The sequence below is a fragment of the Hevea brasiliensis genome, chromosome 15 (assembly GCF_030052815.1).
Source record: "Hevea brasiliensis isolate MT/VB/25A 57/8 chromosome 15, ASM3005281v1, whole genome shotgun sequence".
NCBI classification, from domain to species: Eukaryota; Viridiplantae; Streptophyta; class Magnoliopsida; order Malpighiales; family Euphorbiaceae; genus Hevea; species Hevea brasiliensis.
Window position 1 is genome coordinate 53,951,328 of NC_079507.1, and position 18,675 is coordinate 53,970,002.

At 36.0% G+C, this 18,675-nt stretch overlaps 2 protein-coding genes across 2 annotated transcripts; one reads left to right on the top strand and one right to left on the bottom strand.

The window, feature by feature from the left end:
• Positions 1–1,379: 1,379 nt before the first annotated feature.
• On the top strand, positions 1,380–7,894 carry LOC110644641 (ribulose-1,5 bisphosphate carboxylase/oxygenase large subunit N-methyltransferase, chloroplastic). Its single transcript, XM_021797523.2, has 13 exons — positions 1,380–1,927; positions 2,005–2,080; positions 2,399–2,604; positions 2,742–2,828; positions 2,977–3,069; positions 3,350–3,504; positions 3,609–3,693; positions 3,783–3,869; positions 3,950–4,069; positions 4,473–4,574; positions 4,667–4,841; positions 4,950–5,044; positions 7,489–7,894. Exons 1-11 carry the CDS (start codon positions 1,559–1,561, stop codon positions 4,832–4,834), a joined length of 1,548 nt encoding a protein of 515 aa, XP_021653215.2. The 5' UTR covers positions 1,380–1,558; the 3' UTR covers positions 4,835–4,841; positions 4,950–5,044; positions 7,489–7,894.
• Positions 7,895–14,743: 6,849 nt separating this feature from the next.
• LOC110644642 (kelch repeat-containing protein At3g27220) lies at positions 14,744–18,245 on the bottom strand. Its single transcript, XM_021797525.2, has 7 exons — positions 17,798–18,245; positions 17,286–17,474; positions 16,837–17,066; positions 16,294–16,464; positions 16,025–16,130; positions 15,706–15,912; positions 14,744–14,975 (listed from the first exon to the last, which is right to left on the bottom strand). The coding sequence occupies exons 1-7, from the start codon at positions 18,011–18,013 to the stop codon at positions 14,811–14,813; spliced, it is 1,284 nt and encodes a 427-aa protein (XP_021653217.1). The 5' UTR covers positions 18,014–18,245; the 3' UTR covers positions 14,744–14,810.
• Positions 18,246–18,675: the final 430 nt, after the last annotated feature.

Consider the following 18,675-nt stretch of genomic DNA (forward strand, 5'->3'; position numbering starts at 1 on the left):
AGGTATGGAAAGGTAATGTATATTCTTCATGTTTGGAAAGACGTGAAAGAAGGATAAATAATTATTAGAAGTACAAAAATATCATTTTTTATTAGATAATTTATTAAATGGTAAACTCATTATGATAAATCTTAAATTTGCAAATAATAATGGTCCACTATAAATAAATCATAAAATTAATAAATCAAAATAATAATGCACAAATCTAACAAAGATTGAATAAAAAATGGATTATTTAGAAAAAAAAATGATAATTGAAGCATAATAATTGAAGCAAACTATTGAAAGAACAAATAAAAAAATGATAATTGAAGTATAATAATTGCAGCAAACTATTTAAAAATAAATGATTGAAAGCAGAGAAACTATGTATGGCCACTTGAGAGAGAAGACATTTATTTGTAGTGGTACGCTAGGTTTATTTTTAATGGGTATAATTAGATTTTTAATAAAAAATTAAGGATACAATAAAAAAAAAAAAATAATAATTTTCAGCTCTCACCTCTCTCTGCTTACACTCCAATTTGGGGTGTAAGAAAAATTAGGATTAGAGGGGTAAGGGATGATAAGCCTTACTCTTACTTACCTTTATCTTTTATTAACTCAACTATTCTCAAACAATGGTATAATAGTTACTTACCCCTCCTTACTCTTATTTACCCTTTCTTCACCCCTACCCACGTTGTGAACCCAAGAGGAATAAGACAATCGAACCTAACGATGAGAGAAATTTCCTCTTCTAAACTTAATAATGAAATATATTTACGATATAGGAATTTTAGGTAAATTAAAATACAATAGGAAAATATAGATAAAATAAAAATATAACTCGTACTAGAAGATATAGGAAAATAAATAAATAAAGTGAAAATAACAAAGTAATTTAGAGTAAATCTACACTAGACAAAATATGAGTCAAAACAGGTTGGAACACTTCGAAATGTTGACTAAAAAACTTATCTCCACAAGTTGCCATAGAGGAAAAACGCCCTGGACATGTTTTTAGCTCCTGGAACACGCCCAGGTTGTGTTATTCACTGTTTGATTTTGCTTACCAGCTCCTGCTGAGGAAAACGGCCACGTCGTGTTCTGGCATGGTAGAAAATAACATGAGCGTGCTCTTCATTGTTTTAATGTGTTTTTTACTCTTTGAAGACCACACTTTGCGTCACTGCAGAGTTTAGAGAAAACGAGCCAATCACAAAGATCCATTAAATTTAACACTGTGTAGGTGAAGGTAAATCGGACTAACTCAAACAGTCGAGTCTCAGTAAAGTCAACAGTAAAAAAATAATAATAATAATTATACTTGTGGGGTCGAACTCCAGGCCAGGCCAGCCCGGATCCTGGAGGTTGATGGCTTTTTATTTTGTTTCCTGCCTCCACTCCACAAACCAGTGTCATTTCGCTCTCGCGCTATTTGCCTCTCTTATCCCCTCCGACCCTACGCAACTTCCGCCAACGCCTAAAAATATCTCCAGCATTCCACAAATCTCCATTCCTCTATCCTTCTCTGATTTCCCAATTCCCAATTATTATCCCTTCTCTTTCTTCACAGATGTTGCCTGCCGTGGACCTCGCTTCTGTACGCGATAAATTCATTGTCCCTCTCGCTGTTTACTCTAGGGTTTCAACCTCTCTCTGCAACTTCTCTAAATCCTCTGTTCACTTTCGATCCGTTCGCCAAAGGAATGTATGCTACGCTTCGAGCTCCGAGACTTTGGTGGCTAATTCGCGGAAAGATGATGAGAAGCAGAGTAGTAGTGGAGTTGTTGCGAGCAAGAAAGAGAAGGAGGAGTTTGAGGATTTGAAATCTTGGATGCACAAGAATGGATTGCCTCCTTGCAAAGTGATTCTTCATGAGAGACCTTCGCATAATGCTAAGCATATGCCCATTCATTACATTGCCGCCAGTGAGGATCTTCAGGTGATTCTTTGGATCTTTCTTCTCCTTTATCTGCTTCTTTAGAGCTTTAGTGAAGCTTTGTAGGTGTATAAATGCAGGCTGGCGATGTGGCGTTTTCGGTTCCCAATTCACTTGTTGTGACGCTTGAGAGAGTTTTAGGAAATGAGACCATTGGTAAGGTGCAGTTTCTCTTTTTAATGCAGTTTCTTTCTTTTAGTATTTCACTGATTGAATTTTATTATTGTATTGGATAGTTGTGTTGGGGGTTTGTTTGGGATATGTTGCGTTATTAATTATTTGGTGCGAATTGGAGTCTTATGGATTTAAAATTAGGATGAAGTTGGACTGTGGTTTTAAGTTTCATTGGTTTTTTAGTTTTATTGCTTTTGTGCTCTTAGATTCTACAAGTTATATGCTGCATTTCTGGTTACACAATGCTCATGAATCTTTTTAATATGCCTAGTTCTTTTATCTTCTTGGTCTTTCACACAGCGGAACTTTTAACCACAAACAAATTGTCGGAATTGGCATGTTTGGCACTCTATCTTATGTATGAGAAGAAACAAGGAAAGAAGTCATTTTGGTATCCATATATAAGAGAGCTTGATCGTCAGCGGGGGAGAGGCCAGCTTGCTGTGGAATCTCCACTTCTGTGGTCAGAAGATGAATTGGCATACCTGACAGGGAGCCCCACTAAGGTACTGCATGCTTGTACTCTTTTCGCATTTAATAATGGATTCTGGCATCATATGTCATTCAAACTGTATATTTTAATTTGATGGAATTCCCTGTAGTTAATATGTTCAAAGACTACATTATGTTGTTGGTGAATTAGGCTGAAGTTCTTGAAAGGGCAGATGGAATTAAAAGGGAATATGATGAGCTTGATACTGTATGGTTCATGGCTGGCTCTCTGTTTCAGGTTATTCCCTTGTTTGCATGACTTGCCCTAGAAAACAATACTATTGTTTGTTAATCAGAACTCTCTTTATGATATTTCCTAACTTTGTGAAGATTGAATATTTTTATTTTTCTGACGTTCTTAAAATTACTTCATTTGCATTTTGCAGCAATATCCATATGATATACCTACTGAAGCCTTTCCTTTTGAGATTTTCAAACAAGCTTTTGTTGCAATTCAGTCTTGTGTGGTGCACTTGCAGGTAAAATTTGTTCTCTTTAGTCTCCAATATGACTTTTATTAAATACTGAAATAATGGGTTTGTTACTTCACTTGATTATCTGTAATTGTTTTTCTTATGTGCTTATCATAGTGGAAGGATCTGTTTGGGTCAATTTTGTTGATAATGTTGCATTTGTTACAAGTCAAGCCCTCTTTCCCTGTCCAATTTCACTTAGCAAGGCTTTTATGTCTATGGCTTTCTGTTTATGTAACTGTTTCTGAAATGAGACATTGATCAGTTGTTGCAATTTTGTGTGCAGAAAGTCAGCTTGGCTCGGAGATTTGCTTTGGTTCCTCTTGGACCCCCTTTGCTAGCTTACAGGAGCAACTGCAAGGCAATGTTAAGTGCGGTTGATGGTGCTGTTGAACTAGTGGTGGATCGCCCATACAAGGCTGGTGAACCCATGGTTGTCTGGTCTGTCAATGCTAGTCCCAATTTATTGTTCTCTGCAGGGCCTTTGCATTGTTTAATTATGAAATTGAAGGTTTTTTTTTTCTTTTGCTTTTTTTTTTCTCCAGGTGTGGGCCACAACCTAATTCAAAACTGCTTATAAACTATGGTTTTGTTGATGAAGATAATCGTTATGACCGTATTGTGGTAGAGGTAATCTTGATTTTCTGTTGTAATTTATCTGCATTTTTCCCCCTCCAACTCAATGGTGTTTATATTGCACCGTGTACTGTTTGCTTCAGGCAGCACTCAACACTGAGGATCCTCAATATCAAGACAAGAGAATGGTTGCTCAAAGAAATGGCAGACTCTCAGTACAAGTTTTTCAAGTATGAATTAGACTTTTCTAGCAATGAAGGTTTGAGTATGGTTCCATTCTGTTGAATGTTTTAATGAGTCCTTTCTGCAGATATATGTAGGAAAGGAGAGAGAAGCTATCTCAGATGTGCTTCCTTATTTGAGATTGGGCTATGTATCGGATCCTTCTGAGATGCAAACTGTTATTTGTTCTCAAGGTCCAATCTGTCCAGTAAGTTTATCTTTATTGAGTTATATCACATTATTAGTTTGTATATTATTTGCTGTTGTGAAACATCTCATTTTTTTTTATTAAGAAATTAAGATTTATGTTTCTTATTTACTCTCAAATTCCAGTTAATTGAACTTTCACTAAATCCTTATTTACACTAATATTTCCATGACTAAAAACCCTACCTCAACCTCCTGAAACTGGGGAGCCTTATGCACTGAATTTTTTATTTATTATTGTTTTTAATGATGGTTACACTAATATAGAAATGCTTTGTTGTGAGGTAACTGTACTGATTCAAAATGTCTAAAAGAGAAGGTTTCACATGTAACTTCCCACCCTGTTCAATATATATGCAGCAAAGATAAGGTAACATAATGATTTTATTATTTGGGTGGTATAGGTGAGCCCTTGTATGGAACAAGCTGTGTTGGATCAGCTTGTGGATTATTTCACGAGACGCCTGGATGGCTATCCCACTAGCTTGAGTGAAGATGAATTGATGGTAATTTTGGCTATATCAGATTTATTGATTTTTTAATCATTATCTATTGCTGACAGAGATTTACTTTTTTCTTTTTGTTCTGGCTAAATTAGTTGGCAGATCATAACTTGAACCCTAAAAAACGAGTTGCTACTCAGCTGGTTAGATTGGAAAAGAAAATTCTAAATGCTTGCGTGCAGGCGACAATTGATCTGATAAACCAGCTACCTGATCATACTGTCTCTCCATGCCCAGCTCCTTATGCCCCTATATTGAAATGAAGAAAAGGCATCTCTCTCTCTCTCTCGCTCGCTCGCTCGCTCGCTCGTATACACTTAGATATTTCTTTTTTTCTTGTCTATTGTAACAATGTTAATTTGGATAAATTTTCTGCAGATATCATTTATTGTCATGCCTTGTGGATCTTGCCAGTTGTGGAACTACTTTGCAATACTTGGGAACGTGGGTTTCACTGCTAAAATATAGATGAGGTTAGTGGAATGAAGCCAGCAACTGGTACAATTTTACTGCTTTAATGAACCCACTGAGCTGATGATAATTGATAAATCAATCTAACAAATAGCATGTATTTGTGGAAGGTGAAAATATATTTGAATTACCTAAAAAGTTAATAGTGATATCTTAAAGAGAGCCTGTGACCCTTAGAAATATGAGTGAGAGGTCAAAAACCTAAAGCAATGGTGGTTTTTGGACTATGGTGAATGGAGTTAGAAAAGGAATTATTAGTCACATCATGTTCTAATTGTACTATTGAAATTTTTTAATGTTATGTTTGGAAGAGATAATGATTTTGGTGATTCCATGAGGAACTTAAGTTGTCTGCAACTTATAGTGAAAGGAAAGGTATCCTTGTTTTAACGTTCCCTTCCCAATGCCTTGTTTTCTTGTTCCTAATAGTTGGTGTTAATTTCACTCTCTTATACTTGAATTTCAGTTTGTATCTTAAAACTTTACCAACTTTAATTGGGTTAACAGTAAGACCACTACTTAAGGTTTCCCAGTTACAAGTGGCGATGTGGCAGGCATCAAGGTTACAGGTAATGATGTTGTAACCATCAGGAAAAGAAAAAAGACATTTGGATTTTGGAATATATTTTCTCTCCTCCTTATTCTCTCTCTCGCCTAGTCGCCCATCCGTCTTTATTCTCTTTCTCCCTTACTATCTCTGGTTTGATTCTCTATCTCTCTCTCTCTCTCTCTCTCTCTCTCTAACACTGCATGAAGTTCAAAAGAACACAACACACACGTGTTTGAGAGAAAAACTCTACAAAAATTTTTATTAACTGAAATCTAAAATTATGGGCATTTATAGAGGTTTTAATCTCCTAAATCGTTATCCTAATAGGGAAATAGATCTACTATTTAGGAATTCTAGATAAACTAAATACAATAGAAAGATCTAGATAAAATAGGAAAAGCTAAATCCTAGTTGAAGTAAGAATTCTATTCTACCAGGACACTTTCTTTTCGTTTTTCGACCCAAAGCACCGCGTCACTCTCTCGCTCCAATTCTTTTGTTTATTTGTTTATCTTCCTTGCGTGCGTGCACACACGCATCCACACTAACACTCTCTCTCTCCTCAAATCCCACTTCATCCTCATCAATCGACAAACACCAAATGAAAATCAACTCATGAAAATTTTAAAAAAAATAATAATGTCAAACAGAAATCAAAAAAATTCAATGTCAGAATCCAAAATCCATAAACATCAACACCACAAGAAATTGTAAAAGTAGAATGATACCAAAAGAGGTGTTCATAGATCTTTTAAAGGATTGTCTTCCCTAGATCTAAAGTTGAGTGTACATCAAGCTTGTGAGCTTTTCTTTACGCTCTTCAAAAGTATTCGTTGAGTGGAGACTCTTATTGAATTTGGTATGGAAATTCAACTTCAGTGGGCATCAGAGAACTTCTATTGAAGTTGGGTTGCTCTAAAAAGAGACTCACAAAAATATAGGGTATTAATGCTTATGAAGATATACATGTTTCCTCCTTTGTAATGGAAGAATTAGCAATTTTGCCTTTGGCCTCAAAGGAGTTTCTTGATTACCAAGAGCTTGGCAACCCCTGGATGGACAACTATAAATAGGAAGCACAATGTTGTTTAGAGGAGGAAGAAGAGGATGAAATGGTAGTAGTAGTAGTAGACCTGCATTGTAAGAAATGATATTGGAAAGCTTCCAAAGTTGCAATCAACAAGGGTGGAGGGAGGGATGTGCTTGCAAGAGAAGGGAAGGGGGATGATCTTTCAAACGGTAAGGTAGGGAGAGGTGGAGAGGCATTGTTGAGACGAAAGCACAGCAAAGGGTGAGAATGAGACAGTGAAAGATTGGAAGAGAGAGAAATGTTGGAGGAGGAAAAAAAAATTATGTGGAGGAGAAAGAAACATCCTTTGTGGAGGAGAGACTTTATTTTATTCTTTTGATGTCATGGTGGAGGTGCCACGTTAGCTTGTTAACCGAGAAACCTTTGGTCTCCGGTAAGAGTATTTTTATGTGAACTAAATCGAAGTTAGGGGAGTTTTAAGATACAAATTAAAGTTTAAGAATGGTGTTGTTATAGAAGCCAAAGTTCACTGACTGGTGAAATGAAGCGCTAATATTTGCAACTTTTGATTTGATAGAGATAAATTAATGGATTAGTAAAAAGGAAGAAAAGTTTGCATAAAAATGTGTTCAAGGATTTGTTGGAATATAAGGAATATTTGTGCCTCATTCTTTGTTCTTGATTTAGGTGTTGACAAGTCGCTTCTCATGGCCTGAAGGCAAATTTTATGTTCACTAGATATGCGACTCTGTAAAAAAAATATTCATTTTGGGTTGATAAGCTTTAGTTGCTCCATTACTCACTTTGGCTCAATGATTAATTGTTAAGCTGCATTTTCCAGTTAATAAGCCTTTCTTGTTTTGCAGGGTTGTTTTTTTTGTTTGGGTTCTTGGGTACTGCTTAAGGCAGCGTATAGTTGGCCAGGCCTTTTGTGTTCCATTCAAGTGATTGGAAGCTGCGAGTTCCTTGTTGAGTACACGTTCATCAGACTAGACTAACCTTTGCTTCTTTATGTCTATTATCTTGTATTCACTTATTTGTACCATCATCCTTCAGGGTTGTGATTTCAGTCTTTGTAAAGAGTGGGCTAATATCTGGAAAAAGAAAAGTGGGAAAAAGAAAGAAGACAGACTAGCATAGCCTAGCTATGTGGGTTTTATGGATAAAAATGCTAGCCAATTTGTGAATGTAGAAATGGATTTCCTAGCTTTGACTGAACATTGTAACTGTAATTTGTATATCCAGGTATTAACATTCTTCTTCTGGCTACAAGATTTGTCACAACTCAATTTTTTTTGCCAGCCGTTTTCTCATATAGCTGATTATAGCAAATTAACAAGCATGCACTCAACATGCAATGCAGATTAACATTGAGGTCACGTATAAAATGTTGAGATATAATTTGCTAGTGTAGCCAGTCTCCAGCTAAGCACTGTGATCCTTATTCGCTTGATTTGAGCAATGCGTGCAATTTCAATTATCCAGCATATTAGCATATGATGGCTGGAAGTGGTAGTGGGGCGTAGATGTGTTTAAGAGATTTTGATAAATTGTTTTTGAACAGTAGATTATGATGAATTGGATCTAGCCCTTTCGTCTACATTTCAAAACCTCTTTACCTGCTCATCGATTGGTCCATAATGGTAATCTCCAGCTTGGTTGGAGGTACAGCTAGTGTCACTCGGAAGGTTGTATGTTTCCACAAGAAATTAGCCTGTCAAAGGAACAGTTAATGCTCTTTCCTTTGAGCAATCAAAATCGCCAAGGTTTGCATTCAATGAGAAGTGTTTTGTCAAAATTTGTGTACTGCGGTTAAACAAAATATCAATTTCAAAGTGATTTCTAAACAATGGAAATGTAAAATAGACACTAAAAAAGCTCTTATTTTTGCTCTGATATTGTCTTTCTTTTGTGACAAATTTCTTGTTTTATGCTACTTTTGAATCCCTACTTCCTTTCAAGAAGAGGAAGGCCTTCCTCTCCCAAGAGAGTAGATTTATCTTCCCCTTCCTAGGTAGGATTTATTAGGGTAGTTTCAGATCTGCCTTTTGAGAGCTTAAAGAAAATATAAGTTGGAGATCTATGCAATTATGATAGATGGTTGACTATTTGTGAATGGCGTTTCAAAATGCTTCCTTTGGGGAGGGTTTCTACGCAGTCAAACATGCTAAGGATGGTGTTGTCTAGCGACTCCCTAGACCAGCTGAAGGTTAATTTGACTCTGCCTCTTCCTTTCTCTGCCAGTATTATGTCATTCCACAAAAGTCACCTCCTGTAAAAGTCAAAAATTTTACCACAAAACTACTTCCAAGTGAGGTTTATGTTTGGGGTAGCCTTATGAGAAGAGGGGAGGTAGCGCGGGTCTGGTGGGTAGGTTGCACACGTGAGGTTCAATTTGGCAAAAATTAGGCCAAATGAGGTTAATCTGGCGGGGCTGTGAGGAATTGGGGAGCTGGCATGACTACACTCGTGCAAGGGGTGTTGTGCGTCCATATGAGGTTCAAATTGGCGGGCTAGCAGCAGCGTGGAGTGCTGGGCGTGCAAGCCAAGTTTGAAAGTCGCATAGTGCTGAGCAGATATGAGGTTCAGCATGCAGGACGCATGTTGGGTGCCGGGCAAAACGAGGTTCACCTGCGCCAATCTCTAGAATTTTCCAGACAACTCCAGCGCCTACTGAGCAAGTTGTGGGCAATTTTCTGTAGAATTTCCTGGAGACTTTCAAGCTTGGTCATGCGGTACTAACACTTAAGAAACAGTCTAGAGACTTCCCAAATAGCGCTATTTTCAACCCACCACCATGAAAGGGTCTAGACACCACTAAAAGGAGGTTTTTTGGGATTTGCACCAACATGGAAGATTTCTTGGGATTTGTGCTAAGCTGCCAAAAATATCTTTCTCAGCCACCACAAAGGAAGCTTCCTCCACCACAAATTTGAGGAGGTGGGCAAGGAACAATATTGACCACATATTTAAGGAGGTGCATGTATTTCTAGGAGTGTTAATCTAGCCCTCCATTTTAAGGAAGTGGAAAAGAATAGATCTTCACTGTCCATTTGAGGCAATTTCTTCACCACATTTTAAGGAGGTGGAGCAACTATAAATAAGGGTCCTTAGCATTGTAAAAGGCATACAAGCCTTGTTGCTCACTTAGGCATACATCCTTAAAGCTTGTTTTTTTCTTCAAATGGAACGCATTCTTTTGTATTGTCCTTCATTAATAAAAGCCTTCGAGCACTTTAAAGAAGTATAGTGCTACCTTCTATTTCCCCTTTGCCAAACCTTCTCTTCCTTGAGTCCCTGTAAACACCTACACACCTAACCCACTCAAAGCTTCCTTGGGGACATTTTGTCACCCTTGTTAGTCTATTGTTGGACTAACTTAGTGTGGGAAGGCTAACTTAGTCTTAGGGGAAGGCTAACTTAGTCTTAGGGGAAAACTAAGGCCACACGGTTCGTAGGAGTTTTGAGTAGTGAAACTCTTAGTTCGTGATAATTGTCATGGATGGCTTGTATTGGCATTTATGAATTGAACTATGCTGATGTTGTCAAACGACACTTGGTGAGCCGTTTTTGTGGAAAGTCATGCTATTGCGCAAGAGAGTTGCCCCTAGCCGGTTGTGCTCCCTATCAGTCTAGCATGAAAGTTGTCCCTATGTGGGCTATAACTATTCTAGTTTGCTTTGTTGTGGATTGCTCACTTGGGTGGCTTTGTGCCAATGTTGTTACTCAAAGGTCATTTGTTGCATCTTAGCTTTCCCTTCTATTATACCTTGGTTGCAATTGTGGCTATCTGGCCATGATGTCATGGTTGTCTGGAGGTGCTATGTTTTGGCCTTGTTGGGTTGTCCCTTGATCGCATGTTGTTCATCATTGCTTGAAAGCTACTAGAGGTGGGCATTTTCCTTGGTTTCCAAATTTAGTTGGGCTAGGCTGTTTCATTTGTTTCAGCTAGGTTATTTGTTTAGATTCTTTATGGACCCATGTTTCTGGTATTATATGTTGTATTCTTAAGTTGTACCAAGCTTTTTTACAATAATTATATCACCATCTTCTGATAAAAGAAAAATGAAAAATGAATAGAATTTTAATTCCTAATGGAATAGCTATAGTGTCACAATAAAATTTTAAGTTGAAAATATATCATCATGAATGCAATTTGGTTCGTCAAAAACTTTCTGTAGCTACGGATTACCAGGTCCTCCATCTATCCCAAAAGCCAGCAAGAAAGCAAGCTACCCGATCACTGACCATGTTAGTAATTTGAAACATGGATGAGTGAATGGCAATGGGTGAGAAAGAACAACTCTGACTTCCATGGATGAACCATTTTGAACAATTGACAGTTTAGAAATATGGAGATGCCTTTAGAATAATATCAATTCTAAAATAGCTAACACAATGAGGAACCTTTTCCTTCTTAAGTTTTTATGTTTCCTACTCACAACAAGTTTGATACATGTCTAATATTGATTAGTGGAATGATTTGTATAAAAGAAGAACAATCTGTGTAATTCCGCATGGTTAATATGAATGAAGTATTGATTTATTCTTTTTTTCATCTCTTCCTTCACTAAATTCTTTTGTTCTTCTATTTTTTTTCCCTTAGGTTTACTTTCTCCTTTGGTTTGCATTAGTGGTATTAGAGCTGGACAATTCTTGGCTATGGTAAGGAGAGCTTGCTCTCAAGGATGGAATTATAGGTTTCTTATTCCTTTCTCTGAAATTCTTTCCCATTCTCTATTCTTCTTGGTTTTCTGAAATTGAGTTTCTTTTCTCTACTTTTATTTTCTTTTTGCCCTACTCTTCCTCTCAATCCCTATTCTGTTTCTCGATTCTATCTCTAGTACTCATCAAGTAGTAATGCTCTTCTGAAATCCTATTTTCTTGATTCAAATTTTCTTCATCCTTCTCTTAAATTCTTTTTCCCATATGAAAAAAGATAACATGGACCAATCACAAGGACATTATCAAAATTGAATGATAGAAGATGTAAGCCTCTTTGTTTAAGAAATGTGGACATTGGATCATAGCTGTGACAAAGAACTAATGTGGGTCACCATTATAAATGATGTTGAAGCTGAGGAAATCTTTGGAAACTTTGAATTAAAAGAAGAAGATGGGAAGTTGGGGTGGCCACGATTCAGGAACCGCCATTTTAGGTTCAATGAAATCATGAACCTGAACCAAACCGCCAGGGGACGGTTTAGAAGACAGAAGACGGTTCCTGAACCGCCGATTCAGTTTTGAGCCTCGGTTTAAAACAGTTTGAAGGGCGGTTCGAAAAAGAACGGTTCAAGACAGTTTAGAGGACGGTTTGAAAGTAGTTTAGGGATGGTTTAAGGGTAGCTTAGACAAAAAAAAATTAAAGAAAATTTTTATTGATTCAAAATTTAAGTTATATTTGTAAAAATATTTTAATTTTTCTTAGAAATCTTTCAATCAAAATAAAATAAGAAAAAAAAAAGAAAATAATTTATCTTTAAGAAAAATTTAATAAATAAAGACTTGAACCTGATTAAAAAACTAGAGATGAAATTAATTTTTTTAAAAAGAAATTAGCAAAAAGTGTATAAACTTAATTTTGCCTAAATATCCTTTTAGGATTTAGAGGAATAAAAATTTCTAGTTCTATTACTTGTCTTTTTTAAAAAATTATATAATAATTGATAATTAAAAAGTATAAAAGAGAAAAAAAAATTAAAATAGAGGGTATTGGAAATTTTATTGAGGATTTAAAGTAATAACAAAGTAATTGAGATAGTATTGAAAATTTCAGTAAGTATATAAAATAATAAAGTAGGAAAATTGAGAGAGTATTGGAAATTAAAATGAGTGTAGAAAATAATTATTTAGAGAATTTGAGAAAAATTAAAAAAATATTAAGAATTGAAGAAAATGTAAAGAATAATTTTGTAGAGAATTAATGATATATATAAATGAATTAGGAGTGAGGTAACATATTTATTAAATTTTTTTATATTTAAATCGCCGGTTTGAAATCGTCGGTTCAATCCAGTTTGAAATCGTCGGTTCAATCCGGTTCAGAACCGCCGGTTTACGGTTCTTAAAAAATATGAATCTGAACCAAACCGCAGAAGGACGGTTTCGGTCCGGTTCGAAGCGGGTTCCAATTTTGGTCTGGTTTTGACTGAACCGGTTCCGATTTTGTTTCAGTTCAAAACCGAACCGTGACCACCCCTAATGGGAAGAATGATGATGTTATTGAAGATTTCTCTAGTTCCTGAGAAGAGAAACAACAAATTCAAGGAAGCTTTGATGTTGTGAAAGGAAGTGATGAGGAAGAAATTGTAGAAGCTGGTGCTGATGCAGTTGTTCAAATTGAGGATATTGAAATAGTTGAAAATTGCATTTTTGAATCAAAACAACGGGGCGACATTGAGAACAAAGATTTCATAGTATTAAAATCTAAAAATGAACTTGTGGAGTCGACAACTGTTAGTCTATACTCCAATCGTGCTATGTCAATTGCAGTTACAATGCAACAACAATTCAAGATTTTTTTATCTTGAAGTTGTTGGAGATGATAAAGATCTTAGTAGGATAATGGTTCAACAATTGGACTCAATAAAACAACACATTACTCTAAATGTTGTTAATGCATATGTTGGAAGGGCTCCCTTGCATGATCTAGCTAAATATGACATTATTCATAGGTGTGGTCTTTTATTTCCTTTTGCTGATGTCAACTTCATGCTTGTGAGTTTTTTAGACTTATGTTTCCAAGGAAGAGACCTGCAGATGCCTTCACTTCTGAATTTTATTATGCAATGAGTAATATCTTCAAGATCTTGAGCATCTCTATAGAATTTTTATACAATTCTAGATTAATTGCTGAGATTATGGATGAGAGTAAATTTGAGTTTGCAGTTGGTTTCAATAGCCAAGATTCTGATGTGACAAAGGCTAAATCTCATAAGGTATTCTTGGAGAAGATCAAGTGCAAGATGAAACCAGTGTTAAATCAAGATTCAATTGGGTATTTGGAATTGATTAAATGCAAGATGAAGCCAAATTGTAGCAAAGGTTTTACTTTTCATTTAATTTGGACATTTGAGCAGGATCAAACGCAAGATGAAGCAAAAAATGCAACAGAAAGTTTCTATTTTCTTGTGTTTTTGGCTCTTCAAAATTGCAAGGATTCAACTTCGATTAAGTACTTTTCATTGTAGGTACTACTTGGATATATGTTGGTATTTGTAGCAAAGATTTGTTTTTTTCATTATTGTTTTTCAGTTTTCTTTCTTGAGGCAAGGAAACTTGAGGGGAGATATTGATGCGTGTTTAATATGGATTGGTGGGATGATTTTTATAAAAAGGAAACAATCTCTGTAATTAATATGAATAAAGTCTTAATTTTTTTTCTCTGTTCATCCTTTCTTCCTTAAATTCTTCTGTTCTTCCATGTTTCTTCCCTTTTTGATGAGCTTTCTCATTTGGTTTGCATCAAAGTCTTTCTCATCCCAGACACCGAAAAATACAGCAAGCCCAGAGCCCTCAAATATGATCAGGAGCTGGCTTTTGGCACTTAGTACATGGTTCAATTACTTTGAATAAATCTTTCCTGTGTAAATCGCAAATCGAGACACTCAAATCTTCAACAGTTACGTAAAATCCTTAGCTTGAAGGTCAAGGGAAATTGAAAATTTTACATGATGGGGTAGGTCTATTTTGTTATATTCTAGCTCTATGTCAGATGCATTCTTTAGGGTATATTTGCAAGTCTTCATAGCTTTAGAACCCGACTTGGGTGATTTCTTACTTGAAGCAGAAGCTGTCTCCTGGCTCATATCTTTTACCTTTGGCACGGATCCTTTCCAGCGTTACATACCAATTGGTGTCTCATCTAGTTGCTAGGGGATGCCTTCTAGGCCAGTGGTTACAGATATTGTGATAAATGGGAAGAAGCCTAATCGTTTCTACCTTTCAAAACCCTCCTTTCCGCTTATAACCCTATTTTGTAATGAACTCAAGGCACAAGTCATCCATTCCACAAAGCATATGCCATAGTGAGTCCATATTTGAACATCACACTTAACAAGACTTGGAGAATCAAACTTGAATCAAGCATGCAGATGGACATGTCTTTACTAGCAGACTAAATTAGAAGAATTAAATTCTTAAACTGGAATAGGTGAAAACTTATAATGCCATTATACAGGTTAAAAGTTCACAAATGCAATTTGGTTCTCCACATTTCTCCAATAACTTTCTGTGGCTGTGGATTATCAGGTCCTCTGTCCCGCTGTCCGGAGGTAAAATACAGCCATCCATCCCAAAAGCCAGCAAGCGTAGTTTTTATGCGGAAAGGAAGTTTTCCAATCACTGACCATGTCTGCAATTTGAAATAGATCACAAATTCTCAAATGTTAGCAAAGGGTATTAGCCTTCACAACAAGTTCAGAGCTAAAGCAACGACCAATTAAAGTAGTGGAGAAATGACACAATAAGCAAGTTAAGAAGGAAATTAATTTGATGCCAGCCAGAGAGCTTTGATTCAACCAGGGCAATTTCAGAAATTTAATCATTGACTATGCCATGCTAGGAAATGGTTAGGACAGAGACATTGTCTACACTCCACAGTGACTATCAGATGTAGACTCATTGGTAAGCGATAGCTTCTTTTCCTTTTCTTTTTATAAGGAGGAGGATAGGAAATGATTAGTTTGTTGCAAGCAAGGTAGGGGATGTATGAAGAGTCTTCAAACTTGGCTATACAAGAAGGTGCTTATAAAGTGAGTGCATGAACATTCCAGCAAAAGATGGAAAGATAACAAGGCAAATCTAATTGAAGCCAAAGTTGCCACAAGATAACATGTCACAGTTTAACACAAACAGGTATCTTTATTATTATAATTCCTCAAAAAGCATGTAAGTTCAATGCCCCATAAGGTCAATTTTAAGGTTGGTGCAACCTTTGTTTTACCTCGGTGACTAATCACTTCTAAGTTAAATAAAACCTTTAACAGGACAATCTGACTAGATATTTTATTGAAACTGAGAAGCATATGATTTGCACAAAAGCATATGATCTTGACTAATATAGGAATAGAAAAAGATAATACCAGAGAATCCACACGAAATTGGAACACCTCCCCAACCAGGATCATCCTTTTGGTCTCTGGGTGCTTTTCTGTTGTACCTCCAGTGATGATGATCGAATTGTTCACCAGTACCCAAGAACACTCAATATGGGAGTTAGGTTTTGGCATTGCAGGCACAGCTTTCCACTTCATTTCACTGTCTAGCATATAAACATCACCATAAACAACCTGAAAAGGTGAAAATTTTATAGGCTATTTGTGGGCATGCCACTGACTGAATGCTGCTGAAGGCCAATCCAATTATGCGATCCAATAGAAACAAAACAATTAGCTGATATACCTCATTCCTCCGAGAGCACTTGAAAATAGGTGAACCAGGTTTTGGCATAAAATCACCCTCCTGACCACCAATTACAAAAAGCCTATCATTGGCCACAACACAAGCCCTGTTTAGAAAAATGGCATCATGATTAAAGAACAGATGATGATTCACATTATTTTAGAAAGCCGAAAAGCCAATCATAATAGATGAACAGTTTCAGTGATTTAAGCCCTCCCAGCAGAATCTTTTCCTGTAAGAAACATAAATATGATGGAAAGCCAACAGACCTATGAGGCCCCCCATGGGGAATGGGCACTTCAGTTCGCCATTCCTTCTCTATCGTGTCCCCATCCTTCACTGCAATACTCCAGTGATCCACTCCAGGCGTGTGGCGATTTTCCTTGCTGCCACCTATAACATGGAGTCTGCCTCTCCATAATTGAGTTGCAGGAGCATACCTGAAACTCTCAGGTTAATTCATACAGCATCAACTAAATAGTTTGCATCCAAATAAAATTCAGCCGATGGTAGAATTCTGTTAGTGGTTTACTAGATCTCGAATAGAAAAGCATTGCGCTTCTAGCATTCACATCGTAACTCTTTCATGTTCACACATGCCAATGCAGATCTATATCAGATCATGCTAATCCAGGAAATGAATTCTGGTCCTTCCCAACTACATCTATAGCCTATCTGCTGCTGGTAGCATATAAAGAAGCTAATTCAGGCAAAGGCATTTTGTGATGCCATAACTGCTCTGCTGCGTTCATTGAGTTACATAAAAAGTAACATAGTACATGCATATCTCGATTCACAATTGAGTTACTTACCTTGGTGCTGGTAATGGAGGCATGCTCCGCCATTTCTTTGTCTCAGTGTCCAGGGAAAAAGTACGGGTTATGGCTGTTCTGCACTGGGGACCATATTGTCCTGAGACAATGTATATGTATCTTCCATCAGTTGCAATCCCTAGATGTGAATGTGCCATGTCTTTTGGGATATCAAAACTCTCTCCCCATGTATTATCAGTAAAATTGTATACATCAACATGTGAGTGCACCTATAAGATATACATTGAATAACAAGGGAAAAAATTGTTTAAAAATCACATTTACTACATTTCAAGTGTAATGGAAAAAGTTTCCATGCTGAATTCCAATATGGTAATGTAACTTTGATATAAAATCCTTCAGAAAGAGGGTTCCCAGGAAAGCATTATTGAAAATTAGTCTAGTTGAAAGTACTAGTAAGTTGGCAACAATAGGCGAAAGATTCTTACATGATCAAGGGAACCATATCCCGCAAATACATATAAAAGGTTCTTGATCTGCATTGCATAGCCATCGAGACGAGGTACTGGTGCTGATGGCATCTGCTCCCATTCTAACTTTGGTGCTGGTAAATCAGCAAAAGTTGCTGGCAAGAATCTATCAGCAAGATGGTCCTTTTTACCTTTAAGGGCTTCTTTCTACAAATAAAAGAAGAAAAAAAAAATCAAAGATAATGATGCAATACTTCGCAAATGAGTGATACACGATCTGAATTAGAAAGAATGCATATGTTATTGGTTTAGCTTAGAATATTTAGAATAAAGAAATAAATGAAAAAAAAAATACTATTTCCTTTTCCCAGCTTCCCTCAATTTTCTCAGCAAACAAACAATCATAACCCAGATAAAATCCATAAAAACAAAAACAAAAACCCATACACCAACACCCATTACATTAAAAGAACCCCAAAAATCATTATCAGCAGAAGATAGTGATGAATGCAAAGCATTAGAACACGAACCTCATCATCTTTCTTGTTAGTGGCGTTGAGAAACAAAATTTTCTGAGACTTCTGAAGAGCCCAATTGGATGCATAGGATTGATAAGCAGAAGAAATAGACGAAGATGAGGTCCAAACGAAATCTGCAATGAAAACAGCCCCAAGAAGGCCTGCACAAGATACCAGAAACACTAGTTTTGTGGAAAGATACTTGGCATTGTGTTCTAACGTTCCCATTTTTGTCTAGATTAAAGAAAACTAGAAAGAACCCATTTTTATACATAGAAAGAGGGACAAAGAATTCGAGTGTTTGATGAAAAAGAAAAAGATTTGTGCTTTGATGGATTTTCTTAAAGGAAAGAGAAATAGTTAGGCGCCAATGGTTTTATTAATTTCTCTTCCCTTCTTCGCCATGTGGACTTGTGCTTTTTGTTACGTCCAAGGTGAATTCTAGGGGCTGTCCTCCTAGGATCATCAATTCTTCCTCCTGGTTTATATTTCATGGTCGGTGCTTGGAATTATTATGCTTTCTGAGTAAGCTAAAACTGGCATTTGAAAAAAAAAAAAAGAAAAATCATTTTTTTTTTTTTTGTTGGACTTGATTGGGAATTGGTTTGATGTATCATAACTAAATATTTATATATTTATAATTGGTGAAAACAATTATACTAATAAAAAAAATCGAAAAGGCTAAAATATAGAATTAACTTAAGTTTTTTTTATTTATTATTTTATTTTAATAATATAATTTAATATATTTTTTATATTTAATATTTTCATAATTATATTATAAAATTTTATTAATGATCAAATTTTAATTAATTATAATTTTATTTTAAATGTTAATTTATAAAAATTTTGATTAATAGAATACTTTTTAAATTAGTTAATATATACCA